General features: G+C 53.2%; 1 protein-coding gene across 1 annotated transcript in view; it reads left to right on the top strand.

Moving 5' to 3' along the window:
* The window catches only part of LOC122370169 (aryl hydrocarbon receptor-like), an 85,486-nt gene extending 65,254 nt beyond the window's left edge, over positions 1–20,232 (top strand). Inside the window, exons 5-11 of the mRNA XM_043345531.1 lie at positions 1,428–1,637; positions 7,438–7,625; positions 9,693–9,799; positions 16,443–16,584; positions 17,588–18,763; positions 19,159–19,262; positions 19,612–20,232. Coding sequence (XP_043201466.1) covers positions 1,428–1,637; positions 7,438–7,625; positions 9,693–9,799; positions 16,443–16,584; positions 17,588–18,763; positions 19,159–19,225 — 1,890 coding nt within the window. The 3' untranslated portion in view covers positions 19,226–19,262; positions 19,612–20,232. The remainder of the gene's footprint in view (positions 1–1,427; positions 1,638–7,437; positions 7,626–9,692; positions 9,800–16,442; positions 16,585–17,587; positions 18,764–19,158; positions 19,263–19,611) is intronic.
* The last annotated feature ends 130 nt before the right edge of the window (positions 20,233–20,362 follow it).

The raw sequence follows: 20,362 nt of genomic DNA, 5'->3' as shown, positions 1-20,362 counted from the left end.
ATCGGACGCAGTCGCGGGCCTCCGTCGCTTGGCGTTAGTCTCCCAGGGCCAGGTCCCTCCGTCTTCACACTGCGGCCCAACCACGCCCAGGTGTGTCCCGCTGTTTCCCACTGCCGCCGTCAGATGTCTCTCCCAGTCCATCTCACTCTGCCGGTGCATATTCTGCACTCCGGGAGGGCAATTCGCATTGTTTGCAATGTTTGGCGGCGCTCCGACTGACAGGGGTGTCAGTCGCGTCAGAGCGGCGTTCTGCTGTGCGCGGAACGATGTAACAGCGCCGCCTAACCGCCCGCTGCGCGATGCTGACGGCTCGAGGCACCTCTGATTGGAAAGACAGGCGAAATCAATCGGTAATCAAAACAGCGCATTCCTGTGCGCCGTCTTGTAGATGACGGCTGATCCAAGGGTGAAGGTAAAACCTCTGCAGGATATTGGCCCTGTAGACGAACAGACGCCAATTTCGGCACCAGATGTCTGGGATCCCAGATTTCCGAAAACTTCTGATGTTGGTTTGCTTCTGATAGGACTTGATTGGTGTAGGTAGATGCATTGAATAATGTTCTTTGAAACGGCTTGGGCCTTGGGCTAAATGCAGGTAGACAGACTCCCTCGGTGTGAAACTGTTCAATCATCTCGTTGATTCCGTTCGGCTATTTCGGTGGCGCAGGGAGCCGATTGTAATCGCGGGTATCCGCTGTGGTTAATCCGCGCGGGTGTTATGCTGGAAGCGAAGGCCGTCACCGGGTCAGCCCACTGGTTTAACCGGACAGCTTAGCGCAGCCACATAAACATAGCCTTGACTGACGACGAGGGCCAGTCAGGAACACGTCTGTGATGGAGGAGCCTGGTGGGGCGGTCCGGTCAGTCTGGTCACGTCTCACACATCACCCTCATCGCGCAAGTTTTCTATTTTGCAAAGTGAATCACATTATTGGTTGATGACTGTGATAGAGAAATTGTGGACAACTTATGTATCGAACAACACAATAAAATGACTTGAAAAATATGATGTTCGAAGAACCCCTGCGCCTTGACTGGCCTCATATGCCTGACCCCCGTCACCGGGCCTCTGAGATCTGACGCTTGACCCCAGCCTATGAGATTTGGATCCCAGATCTCTGAGGTCTCACCCCTGACGTCTAACCCCTGAGGTCTGACCCTGATATCTGGCCCCTGATATCTGATCCCTGATCAGATATCAGATCAGACCCTGAGGTCTGGCCAATGTCCTCTGACCCCTGAGGTCTAACTCCTGAGAGCTGAGCTCTGCTAGATCTGACCTTTGAGGTTTGACCCCTGAGATCTGACTTCTGACTTCACATCTGAGATCTGACCTCTGACCCACCTCTGCCCCCAGTCTGACATCGTGCACCAGTCGGTGTACGAGCTGGTGCACTATCTGACTATGCCCCCGCCTCTGCCCGCAGTCTGACATCGTGCACCAGTCGGTGTACGAGCTGGTGCACTCGGAGGACCGTGACGAGCTGCAGCGCCAGTTCCTGTGGAACGGCTTCCTACCGCCGGAGCGGGCCAACATGACCGTGCAGGAGGCGCTGCAGCCCGAGAACGCGCACCTGCTGGAGAGGAGCTTCACCGTCCGCTTCCGCTGCCTGCTCGACAACACCTCCGGATTCCTGGTGAGGACGCGGGGCGACGATAGGGGTCGGTGGGTCCGCAGACGGGAGCGGCGATCTTAGGGCAAGGGTGCCTCGATTCACACTGATGTGAGCTCGTGCTTATTTTTGAATTATATATTCGAATTTTGAAATTAAGGTAAGCAATCTAGTAATGAAAAGTATGTCACGTTTTTATTTTTTAAAAATATAACTTTAGATGGACCTAAATTGAACCAAGTTTTCAATTGAATATATTATTTTTCTCGTTTTAAAAATTATTATTCAGATCACAAATTTTGACATAATTACAGCGAAAGAATGAGAAAGTCCAGTCAGCTTGGACAGTGTGTGCTACTGGGCGTCCATTCATACACAACCCGGGACATTTCATTCATTCAGAACCGGGGCGTTGTTTGTGGCGGTGTTTCCGGTCGCCCGATTCCCGCTCCGTGTCCAGTCGATGGATATCGCGGTCCATCTGAACGGGAATCGGTGTCGGAACACCGCCGGACAGGCGGCTGTCACCTGCCTCAGCTATCTCCGCGCCGTCTCACAGTGTCTCACCTGTCTCACTGCTGTGCCTCTCACCTGTCTCACTGATGTTCCTCACCCGTCTCACTGATGTGTCTCACCAGCCTGCTGATCATCTTTCGACCCTACTTCCCTGTGCCATGGGCCCCGAGGGAGTCTTTCCAGTGCTCCATTGCTTATCCCTGCCATATAGTGGGTGGAGCTGCAATGTTTACGTAAAACCGAGTGCCTAAATTTTTCGATGTTTCCACCTGTCCTGTTACTCCACGTGATCACATGCCCTGTCACTAACTGAACTGAGCTGAGCTGAGCTGAACTGAGCTGACCAACTGAGCTGAGCCTCGTCCAGCGTCTACCGTCGACCATCCATGGCCCTCCACCTTCCTCCCTCCGCCCACCGCTCACCGCCAGCCGCCGGAAGTCACTACACACACTATCTGGCCGCATCGCGCGCCCGGCGCCCGTCGTTTTGACATCGCGACGCCGGCCGGGTCGACGCTGCGCGCTTCATTAGCGTCGCTCTGGGGCCGGCCAGTGGTGGTCCATTGACGTGTTCCGGCGTATCTCCGACATCGGGACGGGACGGGACGGGACGGAGGGGATGGGACGGGACGGGACGGGACGGGGGGGGGCGAAAAAGTGGGAGGCTGCTTTAGAATGGCTGGCTCCGTTAGCTTATGTTTTTTTTTTCTGGTGACAAGAGGCTGTATAATGTGGTATCAGATGAGCTACATAAGAAACACCACGGCCTGCGTATGCAAAATTGTTACTGAGGTTGCCCAGCATTAAAGATTAATATTAAATAGCCGAGTCAAAACAATACCTAGAGAAACAAAAACGCTTTAGATAGCTCTAGCATGGATTCATGCATGGATTGGCACTCAGAAGTTTTTTCAAGTTATCCCGGCACATTTATCATATCCCCTATTTATTGCAAAGGGACACGCCATTAAGCCCCCCCCCCCCCCCATCCTCCGTCCGGCCAGCGGCGGCCGGGAAGGGTGCCATATGAATCAGCTGGGCACGACCCCATTTGGTCCTGCCCCGAGCCCGCTTTGAAGTCGACAGCCCATCCCGACAGTGCAGATCCTCATATCCTGTCACTGTCGGCCAGTCGAGCCCACAGTCAGAACTGTCGGGTGCTGTCAGAACTGCCAGTGAGCGGAGACAGAGGCCGTGGCTCGCTCGCCCATTTGGAGGATGTCAGATCCAGCGACAGACTGTGACATTACTGGCGCTGTGGATTTGCCGCCGACGCGATATGGTGACTCGTGCAGGGGAATTCGGAATTCCAAAGAGGCCTGGTGGCGTAGGTGATGGGATTTTGAGCCGCTGCGTTACTTTGTCGATACGAGGAATGAGGGCAGAATTGTGTAACATGGATATCCCGGATTTGTCATGGATAGTAAAATATCTAGTGGTAAATTTCTTCGTGATATTTCCTAGAGAGTGAGCATACCACAACTGCGCATTGCAGTAATGTGAAAGCTTCGGGACTGCATTCTTCTGTAGCGCTGACAAAAATTAGCCACAGTGCAACTTATGAAATCGCTACAACAGAGCTGTAACGTCATATATGACGTCACTCGCCCTATGAAGCACCTCCGGCCAACGAGCACCTGCCAATCTCCGCTCACGCTGCTAATCGTTCCGAGTTACGCCGTCTCCACTCCGAGTTCAGTCACTCATCAGCAGGGCTGCGGAGTCGATGGATTTTCGGCGACTCCGACTCCGACTCCGGCTTTCAAAAACCAGCTCCGACTCCGACTCCGACTCCGGGCAGAATTGTCGACTCCGACCGACTCCAACTCCCGACTCCGACTCCGCAGACCTAGCAGGGCTGCGGAGTCGACAGATTTTCGGTGACTCCGACTCCGACTCCGGTCACAACTGTCGACTCCGACCGACTCCGACTCCGACTCCGACTCCGACTCCGTAGCCCTGCTCATCAGACCGAAACTCATCAGCGATATAGCCAGTCTCATCACGGCCGAGCCTTAACGGCCGGCGCGGGGCGGGACGGAGCCGGGACGGCTGGCGAGCTATTTTCCTCAAAAGCTCCGGCGGCCTGTGGGGACCTTGGAGCTGTCAGAGCGGGGTGTTTGTGACGTCAGTGAGGGTGTTTGTGACGTCATCGGGAAGAATCCTGAGGCGCTGCTCAGACAGAGCCGCTGCACCCGTGTTTGGAAGGAGGCATTTGAGGTATTCTTTGTTTCGCTTCAGCACGGGATAATGCCGTGTCAGAAGTAGATAATGCTGATAGACATGTTGAATTATGTATGCACGTTAGCCGTCAAGAAAGACTTTATTTTAGTGGCACAGAGCAGGTCTTTCTAAGCTCCGCTTTTAGAATCGCTATCTAGATTCATTTTTACTTTCGTTTGCGCTGTTGCGGTGTCGATTTGGCTCAGGAGTGCCGCAAAGGTCGTCGGGCTGGCGCGGGCGGTGTGACGACTTCATTCAGAGGTGCCTGGTCTAGTTCTGCCGGTCACGGCGGTGTGTCGGACCGGACCAGCCGGTCCGTCTGGTCCATCTGGTCGGTCCGGTCCATTCCCCCCCCCCCCCCGGACCGCGACCTCTCGCAGTTTCGGTGCTCGCTGCCCCCGGGCGGGCCCGCGCCGGTCACCCGCCCCGCCCTGCACGCACCAATTACGTCATAATACTCTAATTGCGTCACTGGCGGCTCCGATCCATCTGCATTTGTCAGAGACGCCCGCGCCACCCGCCGCGCTGCGTCAGGAAGCGCCGCGTTTGCCGCGCGCGCCGATCGCTCATGGCGACGGACGGCCGCCGCCGCGGGGTGCTGTTCGGACGTCAGTGTGGACAGCGCTCATTGACGCGCTGATTCGCCAACGGAAGACAAAGGAGATGTTTGATTGGAGCTCAGATTAGAGCCGACTATTGCTGCCGCCTGCCAGAGGCACATTAAGCACAGTATACCTAACTGTAAACGCATGTTCCTGCGAGATCTTCCCGAAAGTTTTTAATGCTGCCAGTCGCCTTTTAAAAAGGGCCTAACTGGGTGAAGTTTAGAAGAAACACAAATGCACTGAGGTGCTTGAAGGGTAGGATTTAAAAGCTGCATTTGTACTTAAAATTGGCATTCTGCATGCTGTTAGTGCCAGAGTGGGCGTATACTGTGCGGTTTATATGGCTCTAGTTCCGTGTGTGCAAATAGTTTGTCTGGGGCTACAATTTACTGCGCTCGCCTGCCGTCATTAGACATATCGTCGAGGCGCTGATTCCAGCCACTATATTCGCGTTGATTCGGTAACCAATGGCATAGCACACAGTAAGCCTAACTCTATGTTCCACCGTTATGCAGGCTTTGCGTGTTTCGGAGCGCCAATTCGGGACCTGACGCCGGTACCTACCTATTGAAATGAACACGACACAGTTCGGCACGGAATGAATGAAATTAACTCCGCCCGTGCTTTTGATCAACTCAAGCCCAGCATGTTGTGTGTGGCACTGCAGGGGCAGCTGTACGAACAATGCAAATGATTGCGACATATATTGCGAGCGATTGCACGGCATTTGGCAAACACTCATCAGCAGTGCTCGGCGCTTCATTCACCGTTCATAATTAGCCACGCACGGTGTGAGCGTAATGCACTCGTGCACGCTGCACAAATCGACACAATTTGTCTGTGAAAAGAGTGCATTTGTCACCGCTGCGCTCTCGGTCGCCGTTCACAAGAATCCATCACGTGCTTCTCACAGCAGCACCACGCCCAAAATACCGCAGACAGCTCCTGAAACACATTCCCAATATGTGGCGCACACGCTATAGACGCGCACACCTGAATTGCCCGTATGTTTATAGAGAGAGTGAGTGTCCTGTGATTAAATCGTTATGTCTGTATTCTAACCCCTGCATGTTTTTGTTCCAACCTGACTCAGACTCTGGACTGTAATCGCCACGCCCCGTGTGGATTGTCCATGATTGTAATACATACATACATACATACATACATACCTTCGGCGCTCGTCGCGGCGGTCCGGTCGGCGGTATGTGTTGGAGCTGAGCTGAGCTGCAGCTCCAGCGGCAGACCGGCAGCTCCGACGGCGGACCGGCAGCTCTGCAGCTTTCAGCCGCAGCTCAATAACCTTCAACTCGACGGCTGGGCCGGCGCGGCTGCCGGGCTCGCCTTGAGGTGTTCCTGGAACAGACTCACTCACGCCCCTGGCCGGGAGGGGGGGGGGGGCTTATTACCTCCGAGCTCCGCGGGTTGAGAGCTTCCCAGCCGCGCGGCGTACGGCGCCGGCCAGCCGCGGCCCCACACCTACCATGGAAGCGACAGACGCCGAGTACCTACATGCTAGACATAAAACGGCAATACGACGTAGATCCAGTGTGGTCACAAATGTGCCGATATCTATTCGACCGGAACCGTTCGTCCTCTGCTTCTAAATTGTGTACCACAGTTCCGTCTGTATCACCAGTCGGTCCTTATTTGCTTCAAAGCGACGATAATCCATAATGGAGCAGCCAGTGTGAGTGTGCGAATGGCCAATGTCACGGTCCGTTTGATGTCGCGACAACGCCGAGCATTACGCACACATCAAAAGGCATTAAAACGTATGTACGGAGCGTTTGTAGCTAATGATGTGACGGCAGCGGGTGATTCAATTTTGGGCCGTCGATTGTGCTTGTGTGTGTTCCGGGGGGGGGGGCTCATCCGGACAGAGGGGGAGTCGCACCACGCACAGCGCGTGTCCGATGTGTCGTGATAGTGACACACACCGTGCGCCCATTGTGCGGTAACAGCTCACAACAAATGACCCTGTTTTGGGACCGGGCATAGCGGCCGCTTTGTCTGTGCAACCAAGCGTCATAACGATGTGCCTGTGTCAGACTGAAAACGGAGCGTCACCAAAAACAAAGCAGCGTAGTGGTGATAAAGATAATGTCAGTTTTATCGTACTATTCGCCAGATAGCAGGCAACCTTAAATTATCCGTTGATTGAAAAACAAGTCTTCAAATGTACAAAGAAGTTGAAAGGCATTCGTGTGCATTTCGTGACATTTACAGTTCTGTTAATGTCGCCTCTCTTTAAGCTTAACCAGGTATACTTTGTTTTAGGAAGGTCTATTCAAAAGAGCCATTGGCCAGTGAAGTCGACTCCAATGCATGGACCAAACAAATAGTAATATTCCATATTTTACCGAGTCACATTCTTTTCCTTCATTTTCATCCCATTCCACCACTTGTTCCCCCTCTATTTTTCCTCTGAAGCTTTCCCTTGATCTCGTCCCCTATTCTGACGTTTTTCCTTCATTTGGCAGCGGCTGGACATCCGCGGCCGAATCCGGGTGCTGCAGGGCCAGCACAGGAAGTCGGAGGAGCCCGTGCTGGCGCTGTTCGCGCTCTGCACCCCCTTCGGGCCGCCCTCGTTGCTCGACATGCCGCAGAAGGAGCTCATGTTCAAGTCGAAGCACAAGCTGGATCTCACCATGCTCTCCATCGATCAGAGGTGAGTGCGGCAGCGCCAACATCCTCCCCCTGGAGGCTCTAGATAGTAGATATGTATCTCTGCGACGTTCGTAGAAGAGCGGCATAGGGTATTGGGTAAAGATCCAACCAGCACTCCAACAATCCAAAGTTTGGCTAACATGCGTTAGATGATAGGTCGAGTTCTTGTGAGTGGCAGCATGAAGCACTGAGCCACACACACACCATCCGCTGTGGTCCTGCATGATGTAACTCTCGTGAGGAGCGTCTTGCCCACACGAGAGGACGCGGCTCCCCGGCTATGGTTACCTGCACAGTGTCGCCGCCCCGTGCCCCGGTCCCGGCTCAGTCCGTTCACACTGTCCGCGGCTCGCGGTGGAGGTCTGCGGCCAACTTTCTCCGGGGGCGCCGCGACCTCCTGGCAGTGACCGCCGGTCAGACGGGCTGCCGGCACTCAGTGGGGCACTCGGCACTCGGCGGGACACTCACAGCAGTCACCTTGCCACTCGGCACCATGAGTCAAAGTCAGGGGCACGGTCGACCGGTTCCGTCGGATTAACACGGAGACGCTGTCTTGATGTGGTATTTCTTGAAGACATTGATGCTGGTGATGAGTCATCCGCATCCGCTCCTGTTTTGGCATAGCTGTGAGATAAAATCAGCCGTTTTGAAATAATTTTAGCTTTGTCTTAAATTAACAAGTGAAGCATTCAATTTTACTTGTAATGTGTACCTAGTGGATATGCAAAACTTCTCTCTGAAAGATGATGCGTCAGCTTCGATAGCACGACGAACCAGCCTCACTATTAGAGTTGCAAAATTTCCCTACCGCACTACCGGCATGCCGGTAATTTTTCACTACCGCAGGTTTTTTCGTGGTATCTGGCATGTCTTGCCGGTACCATGCCGGTATTTTTGATTTTGCACAAACAAAACATCAGCATATGATTCAAACTTTGGACACTAAGAGGCTATTGAATTGAAATAAGTTGGACAATGGGTGGCTGCTGGGTGGGTCGGTTACTGAAATTGCCAAAATGTGGCATCTCATGTAGGGGTAAGCCAGAATCAAGAATTCAGGTTCTTTAGTATGCCGGTAATTTGGCGTTTTTTTTTGCTTGGGGCGTGGTAGCAAGCCGGTATCCCAGAAAATGTTTGTGGGGCGGGGCGGTGCCGGTAGCAGCCCATTGGGAAAACTTTGCAACTCTACTCACTATGCTAGGAGCTGTTTCCAAAACTCAGCCTACATGGAAACAAAAGTACAAATACAAAATATGCGTACTATATTGATCCCTACTGTCGCCATTGCATAACAAGGTTGACGCGTCATTTTTACGAGCACCTGCCCTGATTCACATTGTCACACACACGGACGTACGCTCCATGCCGTCTCGTGCCGAGCCGCACGTGCTGTGTCTGTTCATTGTCAGCGATCACGGCAGATTACTCATTGCTGCCGGCTGCAGAAACCAATCGTATAACTAGGTGCGGTCCCTGTGTGGGAGTAGAACAGACTCGGCATTATAAGTCCTAGACGATGCGTCCTTGTCTGCGGTGAGGCTCAAAGACGGCTTTCGATATAGGGAGTCGAACTTTCCTCGGAGGAAAAACGTGCGGCAACGTATAAGGTTTGCTGTAATTGAAGGGTAGATAAGAGTCAGATTGGAATATGGGTGAGGATTGCGTAACCCGAAGACATTAACTGAATCCTGGATTTATCTTGAATAGAGGCGGCTTTCACCCGTTGCCAGCTAAGTTCCACACTAGTCGCAGATCCTCGACTGAGGTTTTTCTGTTTTGTCTACGCCGTAAATTGCGATACGTATGACGTGTTCTGGGCAAAGTACATACAGGCATCGGAAATTACTTTGCTTCCAGGACAAAAACGCTACCTACATTACTTGCATTTGCTTCTGTAGATGCATGTTTATTTGTAATTTAAAACGGCTTTTCAAATACGAATATGTAGAGCCTACCACTACCATTATTCAATGTTCACCTTACAGTCCGACCGACAGATCACAAAATCGCTCTACGTAGCGTTTCCATTATCGGCTCTGCCTCTAACTAGCCCTATCACCTTCCACAGGGGGAAGATGCTGCTGGGCTACTCGGACAGTGAGCTGGTGAACCGCAGCGGCTACGCCATGGTGCACCATGACGACCTGGCGTACGTGGCCAGCGCGCACCAAGAACGTGAGTATACGGCGTGCAATACACGACTGCACGCACGAGGACGTGTGCGGGACATTGATGGAGAGATGCATATCAATGGGTGTCCAACTTTTCGTAGCCTGGCTGTTTTAAATAGATTTGGCCTTATTTTCTAGGTCATGTAAAGTATCGGTCTTGATAAGAGATGGTATCAATTGGTCGTTGCTCTTATGGCCGCCGGTACTTTTAGCCATAATTTTGAAGCTTGACGGACGAATTCAAAATCGTTTCCAACATATAGCAGGGAACTGAGGTCCCCTACTGAGGCCCACGCAGCTCTCCGCTACCCGGTCAGAATTGCATTCGCCGCCCGGCGGAGTCCGTGTCGGCCGCTCGCGTGACGCTCCCCCAGCCGTGTGACGGTAAACGACGACCTTGCATGACAGGCCATCCGGCCATGACTGTCGGTCCGTGACAGCGCTGTCATATATTGGCCGTTCATGTGTCAATGTGGCAGCGGCGCGCCTGTCGCGCGGGGCGAGCCGGGCCGAGTTATTGGGGCGGGCCGCCGACGCAGCCAGATTGGATATACGCCACTGCAGAGGGGATGGGGGGGATACTGCTTCCGTTGTGGTTACATTGGACAGTTGAAGGCCTTTTTCGACAGAAGTCGGACAGGCGATGCTGCTCTTTCATACAATTTTTCCATACTTGCTGAGTGTCCAACTAAGTCGCGATTGCACTCCTGGAGAACACCACATTTTCATTGTCAGAAACCCGTGAACAAGATAATCGTATCCGACACAACGTGTTAATCACCTAGACTTTCCTGCGAAACGGCACAAATGCAACCGATTCCAGCATCCACACGTGAATAAAGCCTGGCTGCTTCCCTGGAACTGCATCCCCGCCGCCGCGGGAGGCTGCGGATGTTTACGGGATTGGATTGTCCGCCGCCGTCATTCGCCGCCCATTTCTGTCAGCGGGACAACGATCGGTGTCGCACGCAACACGACCCTCCCCTGACCCGCCCCTGCCGCCCGCGCCGCCCCCCCCCCCCCCCCGCCGCACCGCCCTCCACGCCGTGCGGGACGGCATCCCAGTCTCGGCGGCACCACGCCCGTCGTGGGAAAAGAAAGTCTGAGATGCCTTCTATACATCAAATGATATCATCCGCTGACAAGGCCGAGAGCTTAGATGATTTCTCTTCTTGCCCGTAGCGGAGATATGGTACGGAGAATACTGAAGGATCTTTGGTTATGAGAAGTGACACGTAAATATTGTAAGATGCAATGACCCCAGGATAAATCTAAGGATACTTTTACGTTGCCGTTGTTCATATATTAGTTTATAAAGTACTCCACCACAGCATAATATCCTTCAACGAACGATAGCCTAGTCTGCGTACTCCGCAGTAAAAAGGTATCTTTTTGGGTAGTAGCGGGCGTTTGCCTAGTAAGTTGTAGGTAATAACACCAAACCCGATCTTGACTGCCGCCCTATTGCCAGCTCTCACGACTAAGCCGATGTCTGGAGCGATCGGTAGAGTTTGCGGTTGTGCCGCCAAACATAGCAGGGGTCGCGGGCAGCTATCAGCGCTCTTTATCGCAAATCACGTTAGCCAGCTTAGCCCGGGCGGTGGCGGCGGCGGCGGCGGCGGCGGTGGTGGTGGGAACAGCAGATGTCGGAGCTTGGAAATGATGTGTCAGATGCACTTACACGTGGCTATGGCATGGAGGAAAAAGTGCCGTTTTCGACGATGCGGGCAGTTACTGCTAAAATAGCGAGTTGAAAGAATTGATTTGGTGCATGATCTGACAGGAAGCAGTCTTGTGGTTTCCGTCGACCACACGTGCTTAAAGTGAGAAACCTACATAGAAATATAACAGAAGACGTAGGCTTGGTTTGTACGTTAGAAAAACTTATATTTGCCCAGGTGGTCTGAAAAGTTTCAGAACCAACTTGGATTAACATCTACGAATTATATGCATTACGGCTCAGCGAAAGTTAAAGTCAACGTTTAATCAACCTTCCAATTAACCGTCCATTTGTAAACGCTTGGCGTCCCTCCTCGCCATATGTTGTCCCAGTACGACCAAGAACGCTGCAACCTTGACCTGTACTGCTCCCATGTGCGCCGACTTATGTCCTCAATTTGGCGGCACAACCGCAAACTCTAGCGATCGCACATCAGCTCAGTCGTGAGAGCTGGCAATAGGGCGGCAGTCAAGATCGGGTTTGGTGTTATTACCTACAACTTACTAAGCAAACGCCCGGTCGGGTCACCGCCCAGTCTGAGAAGCCACAAGTCGTTTCTCATAGAAAATTCGTTTTCTATTTTTTCCAGCTGCAGAGAAAATACCCTTCCTTGAATACCTTAGAACTATTTTCCCATCGTGTCGCTGAAGCGAAACTAAATAAGTATTTAGGCATTTCTGCTTTCTACCAGGCTAGCAAATATATCGGACGTCAAATTCTGCCGGGCTGCATTACCAGTGAGTGTTGCCAGACGGATGCAGCTGGCAGTGGCGGCGGAAGGTATTCTAGGATAGGGGTGCAAACGATATTGAAGCGCCCCTTCCCGCTGGGCGCCCCTTACCATATACACGGTTGTAGTAACACAAACAGTGAAGAGACGTTTGACAATGTGTTGTACCTGTTAACACGTTCAGAATTTACAGTTTTAATGTAACGAGAAATAGTTAGGTACATTCCATAGCGTAAATGTAACCTTCATAATGTTCGTTTAGAAACAACCTCATCACCATATCATAAGATTCTCCGAATAAGGCATATCGAAAAGAGTTCCACGGTTCCAATACCTCCGTGTGGACTAGTGAATAAGGCGCCGAATCCATAACACTAACTCGGTGACAGAGAATTGTTAAAAAAAACACTCATTTAAATTGCGTTTAAGTTGCATCCGTCCTCCCGGCAAGTTGGTTAGAGCTGCGAAATTTCGATCGTTAGAACCCGGTTTCTAATCGCTCCGACGCGACGCAATGATACCCGAGACTATGCCGAGACTAAGCCTCCCCCTATGGATCCCCCTAAGAGACTTCTAGTTACTGCTAACGTGAAGTGAATACGCTGAGGTTTATGGTGGGAGTAGCAGGTTTGTGACGCCCCAGTGAAATAAATGCCGCCTTTCAACACCGATAGGAGCCCGAAATGAATGAATACAGGCAATCAACGCTGGTAGGTGTCCCAGCGAAATGAATGCATCTACTACCATCCAGAGGTGCCCCCATTTCAAAGTAATACGACGGCGACGCCTCCACACCGATAGGGGCCCATCCCAGGGGAACGGAATAAATGCCGCCCCCTCATTGCCGGGCGCCCCAGGAGAATGAATGTTACACATCAACACCAATATGCCTCCCAGTGAAATGAATTATGAATGTCGCCTTTCGACGCCGGTAGGCGCCCCAGACACCAGTGGATTTACTGCCGCCTTAAAACACCGATAGGCACCTCAGTGAAGCGAATGCCGGCCTATACCACCGATAAGCGCCCCGGATGAATAAATACCACCCGTCAACGCCGATAGGCGCCTCAGTGAAATTAATGCCGCCCCAATCTCCGATAGGCGCCCCAGGTGATACATGTCGCCCATCAACACCAACGGGCGCCCCATTGAAATGAATCCCGCCCTTCAACACTGGCAGACGCCCCAGTGGAATGAATGCCGCCCCACAATGCCGATGGCCGTCCCTGCACTGGAAAATCAGTTTCGCCCCTATACAGGCGCCCATAGAAGTTTGCAGAGTGCTATTCCTGGTCATAATCATCTCCCCAGTAAAAAAACGCAAAATACGCCCTAGCACTATGGGTGTAACCGCCCATACGGACAGTGCAATTTTACAGGCCCCAATCTCGGACCTCCCTTAACATTCATATGTTGTAAACGGCAAACCGCCCCCGATAAATGTTACACAAACTAATTTCCTCTCGCATATCGGCCATCAGGCGCCCCTTTTTGTCGCATGGAGCCTGCAACGCTATAAGCCCTCATATGTTCGTGCTGGCGTTCGGAGGCTATCGCCTTCAAAGACGTCTCCATAAATGTTTCTTTTTCGTCCCACACACAGGCGCCCCTCTTTCGCATGCAGGCGCCCCTCTTCCGCATGGCGCGCTTCTCGAGTGGCTGCGCCCTCCTAGCCTTTATCGCCTGGCAAGATTATATTCGACAGGGTCGGCAGCATCTCCCTTTGTTTCAGATAAGGATGCCCTCCACTCTTCAGCATATCAAAAGATACTTTTCCCACGTCATTGCCACCCTCTTCGTGTCACAAGTGCCTTTATCAGTTGCGGTGTCGCACTGCTCAGCTTTATGGCTGCCGCACCTCTTAACCCGCGCCCTGGTGGGGGGGGCTATTTTTTGCCCCCCCTCCAGACTTTTCGATATATCTCCAGAACCGCTGCGCCGATCGTCACCAAACTTTCAGTACCCTCCCGGACATCAATTTTACACATTGTGACCAAAAATTTATCCAAAGGCTATGATAGGTTGGCCGGAAATGACGTCAGAGTGACGTCATGTTCTGCCGTTTTCGACCCAAAAAAGGGTTTCGCGGGAAGAGCTGTCAGGCCTATAGCTTTGCAAATACAGAAAAACGATAAAGACATAATAGCTGTAGAATCGACAGGGCTACAAAACTGCTATCTCGGATTTTTGAAATTTTTGGATTTTGACCCCCAAAAATCAAAAAATAGATTTTTTGATTATAATAGCCGAAAAATCCAAAAAGTTTTTTGAATTTCGAAAAAACCGGAATATATGTGATAGTCCTTACCGCCTTCTATCTACATACCAAATTTGAGATCGATACCTCTTTTTTGGCCAAGTTACAGCGAAAAAACTGTTCAAAATTGATGACGTCAAATTTTCAAACTCAATTTTTTGCAATTCTAGACCTCGTAGCGCAAAACAAAGACCACCATTAGACTCCCCGTGACGAGCTGCATCGAATCAATACCCATTTTATGCAAAAATATCAACTTTGAAATTTGACCTTTTTTGACCTGACCTTGACCTGACCTCCACCAGAAAGTGGCCTAAGCCGTACCTGATAGTCTTATAACCAACACCATTGAGTTGGAAATGAAAAATTGGCCATAAAACATGCATCGCACAACCTTAGTACCTAAAGTTAGGTTCATGTGACCTGACCTGTGACCCTTGGTGACCTGACCTGTGACCTGGTAATGTCAGTGACCTCTTATAGCAATATATGTACTAGGCAACTGACGCCCTATCGCAGATTCTCGACAAAATGCGTTTTCTTCGGTGTTATAGCGCATTCCCTAGATGACCCGTGAACGGTGAAACATTTCATCTTTGACCTGACCTGTGACGTCATCGGTGACCCCGAGGTCAATGAAATTTGGTTTCCCTCGACAAATTTGACAGGCCTTTCGAACGCCGTTTGAATTTTGCGGATCCGTCCAGTAGTTTCGGAGATACGAGGGGGGGCAAAAAATAGCCCCCCCCCCCACCAGGTCGCGTTATAAACAGACCCCACCAGGGCGCGGGTTAACTTCCTGCCTCCTCTACAGATTTTCGAGGCGCCCCTTTCCATAGCTTTAGGGTGCAGCTGCCCCCCTTGCCCCCCTGCTTCCGCCGCCACTGGCAGCTGGCCCCAGAGTCAGTGCAGTGGCAGCTGCAGAGTTGACGGATTCGTCAGTGTCGGGAAACACCTGAGTAAGGAGATGGATAGGAGGGTGTGTGGTGATTGATTAGTTCCCCATGCCCGCCGGCGAGTGGTTGTCAGACGGCGAGGAGGGGAACAGGACCGGAAAGCAACCTCATCTTGGGGGGGGGGGAGTCTTTTTAAACCATATTTGTAATCGGGGCTTTACTCGTAGCCCAGTATGAATTTAAAAACTGTCGTATGGTGCACTATCGTCGAATCAAAATTGCACCCCCCCCCCCTCTCAAAATAACCTCTCGCCCAAATGGCGTGGCCCACCTTCTGTCCTTTTTCGGATGAGTTACGTACGACGGCGCCGAATCTGTGAGAGACTCGGCACATGCCAGTGGTCAGCTCAGCTGGAAGCCACCGGGGTGAATGACCCCCGCCGGCCCGTCCCTCGAATTCCTCCGTCACCATGCAGGGTTTCTTTTCCCAGAAAGTGAAACTAATCCCCAGACGAGGCCCGATTTTCCGAAGGACTGTCGAACCCTTCAGCTGACTGCGGATTGAGGCCTTGCTGCTCTGTTGTGCGGTTGATTTGACCCAGGTTTCTGGCCGGGGTCTGTTCATGGAATTGGCACACGTCGTAAATATAGTTTGACAGAGAAATCGATGAGCTCTGCCGCAAGAGGATGGCTGGATGACCAACACCAAAGCTTATTGGGATGGGCTGAGCAGCGAGCAGCTTGGGAATAAAACAATGAATGACATGTTTCTGCAGTTCAGCTCTTGCAATCGTTTGACTGCTGATTTTCCCAATCGGCGGTTGAATTTCCCCGATTCACCACCGATTTTTTCACCCGATTCGGCCAATGTTCATGGCTATCGCCTATCAGTCCGCTTGACTGCCCCGGTAAAACCGTTTAACCCCTCGGACCAACCGGCTTCCAATCTTTGACCGTCACCTTCTATTTAAGTTTATCCCCATCTCCGCTCTTTGCGCGCCGTTTCACTGCTATTAATTGACCACTGAACTCGTTCCGTTTCAGTGCTGAAGACGGGAGCCTCCGGGCTGATCGCGTACAGACTCCAAACCAAGGACCTCAACTGGCAGTGGCTGCAGACCTCCAGCCGGCTCGTCTACAAAAACTCCAAACCCGACTTCATCATTTCAACGCACCGGCCTCTGCTGTAAGTCGCTAACCATCAGTCAACCCTGCGTGGGGCTGTAAGTGAGGCTAAATGGGCATCATGATACCATTTCGCCAAGCTGACGTAGGTCACTACCGTTAGGTATTTGCTCAAATCAAGACATCCATTCCAGGGAGCGGTGATAGGAATCGCAGTTGAACGGTGGGTAATAAGTCGGTATTTAGCGAGGCGTGGGTTGCATGTTGGAACAAAAAGCTGGCTGGATCCTCCCGTAAGGGGTTGGAGGATCAGTGGAGCTCATGCATTCACCCCAGGGCGTCACAGCCTTAGTGCATTGCGCCAGTTATGCCAATATGACTGACGAATGGCGCAGAGCCGCTCAGCTGAGTCACCGCAGTGACTCCCTCGGGCAGATACCTCATGACTCACCGCATGAATGACTCATTGATGAGTCCCCCAAGGAGGAGTTTGCTGGTCAAAATGGCACCTCCTCCCCCTCCCTCCGCTCGCGTTTCTCTGATGATGCAGGTGCAATGGAACAATGGGCGGGCGCGCGCTGCCCTTTTTATATCATCGCCCGGATGAGCGGCTGCCTGTGCCATTGTGGTCAGTTTCTGCCTCGCCACTGGCGCCGCGCGGACCGGCGCGGTGGCGAGCGCAGTGATGCGATTTAGCCTTAATTCGTGTCCGTAGCTTACCGCGGCGCCTTCCTAGTTTTCAAAGTCACGAACGGGGCAAGCTAAAAAGGCATAGTTCTGCGGTTTGCCGACAGAAGCTCACCCGCTGAACCCATCACTGTCAGTCTGTCAGAGGTATCTCACAGCCGACTGACTTAGCTGAATGTGAGAAGGTTAGAATGTGTTTATCCGCTTGCTGCATGGGTGAACGCTATAAGAAACTTTGCCACGTGCGCCCGTCAAATAATCTAGTGGAAGCAGCTGAATGGGGAAGTGTACACGCCATCCAATGCTATATCACTATCATATGCAGGGATGACCACCATAGAGACACACCAGCTGACTGACCTTCCGGTCTTCCCCAGGGAGGAGGAGGGTCGCGACCTCCTCGGAAAGCGCACCATGGACTTCAAGGTCAGCTACCTGGACCCGGGCCTGACCTCGCAGTACCTCTACGACGGCGAGGTGGGTGCCAGCGGCACCGCCGGCCGCGGCAACCGCCGCTACAAGACCCAGCTGCGCGACTTCCTCAGCACGTGCCGCACCAAGAGGAAGCTGACCCCCGAGTACCCGGCCGACCCGGCCGCCTACAACAGCTACGCGGCGGCGGCCGGCGTCTACCCGGCGGCGGCGACCTCTTACACGGACCCAGCGGCGGCGGCGCTCTACCAGCAGAATCTGCCCAACTTCCAGAATCTCTACCCTCCCATAGAGAACCGCTTCCTGGCCACAGACAGCCTGTATTACCGGCAGCTGGGCGGCTACTACCCGGACTATATGCACCACGGTAGCTATAACGGCTTTGTGGATGTCGGACGCACGTGCCTTCCCACGTACGAGACCTCGCAGCTGGCCAAGCCAGGCGAGTACGGGTGTCAGCTGGACGCCACCAAGTACGCCACCGACCGTTCGTACCTGCCGAAAACGGCCTACTATGACGGCTACCCTGGTGGCGCGCTGCTGAACGCCAGTTTGGCCAGTTCGCCGATAGGTGGCACCTCACTCAGCGGGCTCGGCTCGGCGGCCAGCGCCAGCCTCCAGCAGGGTTTCGGCAGCACGCCCGAGCGAGACCCGCGCCACACACCCGACGGCAAGAAACACGACGGCGACGTCAGCCCGGACATGAAGGCGGCGTCGGCGGCCGGCGCCGCCTACTCGACCGCCAACGACACGCGGCAGACGGTGCTGATGTGGGGCAGCGCGCATGCGCCGCGGCCCAACGCCACGCATGTCATCTGCTCGCCGAGCGGCACCTCCGCGCCGGCGCACTACACGCACAGCAGCGCGGCGTACGGGCCGCAGTCGCCGCCGTACGGGGAGCGGCCGCCGCCGCCGCCGCCCTCCGCGCCCGGCGCCGCCGACCCCATCAAGTCGATGACCGACATGTCAGCGGCGTGCAAGTGGGCGCCCAAGGGCGGCGGCTCGCCGGGACCGGGCCAGCCGACGGCCTCCAAGCCGCCGGCGTATCCGTCCGGGTATGGGGAGCCGGCGGCGCCCGAGGTGTGGGCGCCCTACTCGTCACTCAGCTACAATCCCGCACAGTGAGTGGCGGTGCGGGACGGGATAGGGGGAGAGGAATATGGAGAGGGAGGCGGCAGAGGAGAAGAGAACAAGGAGAGGGAGGGAGGGAGGGAGGGAGGGAACGCCAGAGGAGAAAGAGTGGTGACGATAGGGGTAGGGAAAAGTAAAACATTTCGATTTGCCTCAGTCTTCAGAGAAAACAGGCACGGCCTGTTATTCCAAACTTCACAAACTTCAAAGATTCTTGGTTCTGGAGCACTTATGATTAGCATCATTGTTCTTACAACGGAAACGGAAGGCAAAGCGCATTTGTTGGTGAGCGTTGCTGTTTACACAGCACACAGCTATCTCGGCCACCTGTCGCCTCCTAACTACACCCCCTCAGCCCCCTGACCTCCCCCGCCTCCTGTCTCAGGTCGTCCGAAGGTTATGCCGGCGCGGCCCAGAGGAACGGCACCCTGTGCTGTCCTACGCTGAGGTAACCGACACCTCCCCGTCACCGCTCTGCGCCCTGAGCAGGTGAGAAACGCACCCACACGCGGGCTCATTTCTTACCTGAGGAGGGCGCGGCCGCACGCTCAGGGTTTCAGAATTGTCTGCTTTGTAACGATCATTTCAGCTATACCGACTACATTTCTGGAATGCTTGCGTTTGTCAGCTGCGGGCCTGCGGCGGTCGTATTTTGCTTTTGTTTTTAGCCGAGTAACGGTAAATGTGAATAGTCGGTTCTCTTTGTTCCTATCCTACTTCAAATCGAAGGAATGGACGCTGCATCCAGAGCTATAATTTGTTAGCGTATGACACTCGTTTGAGTTTGACATTTATTTTTTTAGCTCTTGACTAACGTGTTTCCCGCTCTTGTTCCCAGATGGCATTAGTGTACATTGCAGTTGGGTCTGCGCGGCCCGGGAGCGCCTTGGAAGAGACGGCCACGAACAATTGAATGGGAGATGCTCTCCACTGCGAGGGACAGAGTGAAAGAGAGAGAGCGAGAGTGAGCGAGAACGAGGGACGGAGTGGCAAGACCGGATCTAGTCAGGGGTCGACAGTGCGTGTGAGAAGAGCTTACCTACTTCTTACCCCGAACGGGGACAAGTGCTAGTTCGGCGACCGGCCGCTAGGTGGCGAGTGATAGTTCGCCGCGCGGCCGCGGCGCGGCGCTGCCGTCGTGTCACCGCGCGGGGCCGACAGCCTGTTGAGAGCTGTATATTGCTTGTTGCTTTCTCGACGACGAATTACAATGACGCATGTGTCGCAGTTGAGACGTACGTGGCGCATATGACGGCCATGTGAAAATTGTGACGCAAGTTGGATGTGTTCCGTTTGCTGAGTTTCCCCTCCATAATGCGCAGCATTTGGCGTGAATTCCATACGCGCGTTACTCCGGCACTGACAAGTCGTGATTGGTAGGCAGCCGGTGTCCAATTCAGAGGTGAAATTTTGTTACAGCATGTTGTTACGTCATAATAAATAAGTAAATGTCTTACTATTTTCATCGACTGTTTCTATGCGCCCCGACTAACTGGACAGCTGGATTCGTTCGCTTCGTTTGAGGGGGAACACTCTGGCAAAGGGACAATATCAGATTTGTATGCTGGAAAGCCTGGCTCAAAGCATTG

The sequence above is a fragment of the Amphibalanus amphitrite genome, unplaced genomic scaffold, assembly GCF_019059575.1.
Source record: "Amphibalanus amphitrite isolate SeventyFive unplaced genomic scaffold, NRLGWU_Aamphi_draft 001105F_arrow, whole genome shotgun sequence".
Taxonomy (NCBI): Eukaryota; Metazoa; Arthropoda; class Thecostraca; order Balanomorpha; family Balanidae; genus Amphibalanus; species Amphibalanus amphitrite.
This window is presented reverse-complemented; position numbering and strand designations above follow the sequence as displayed.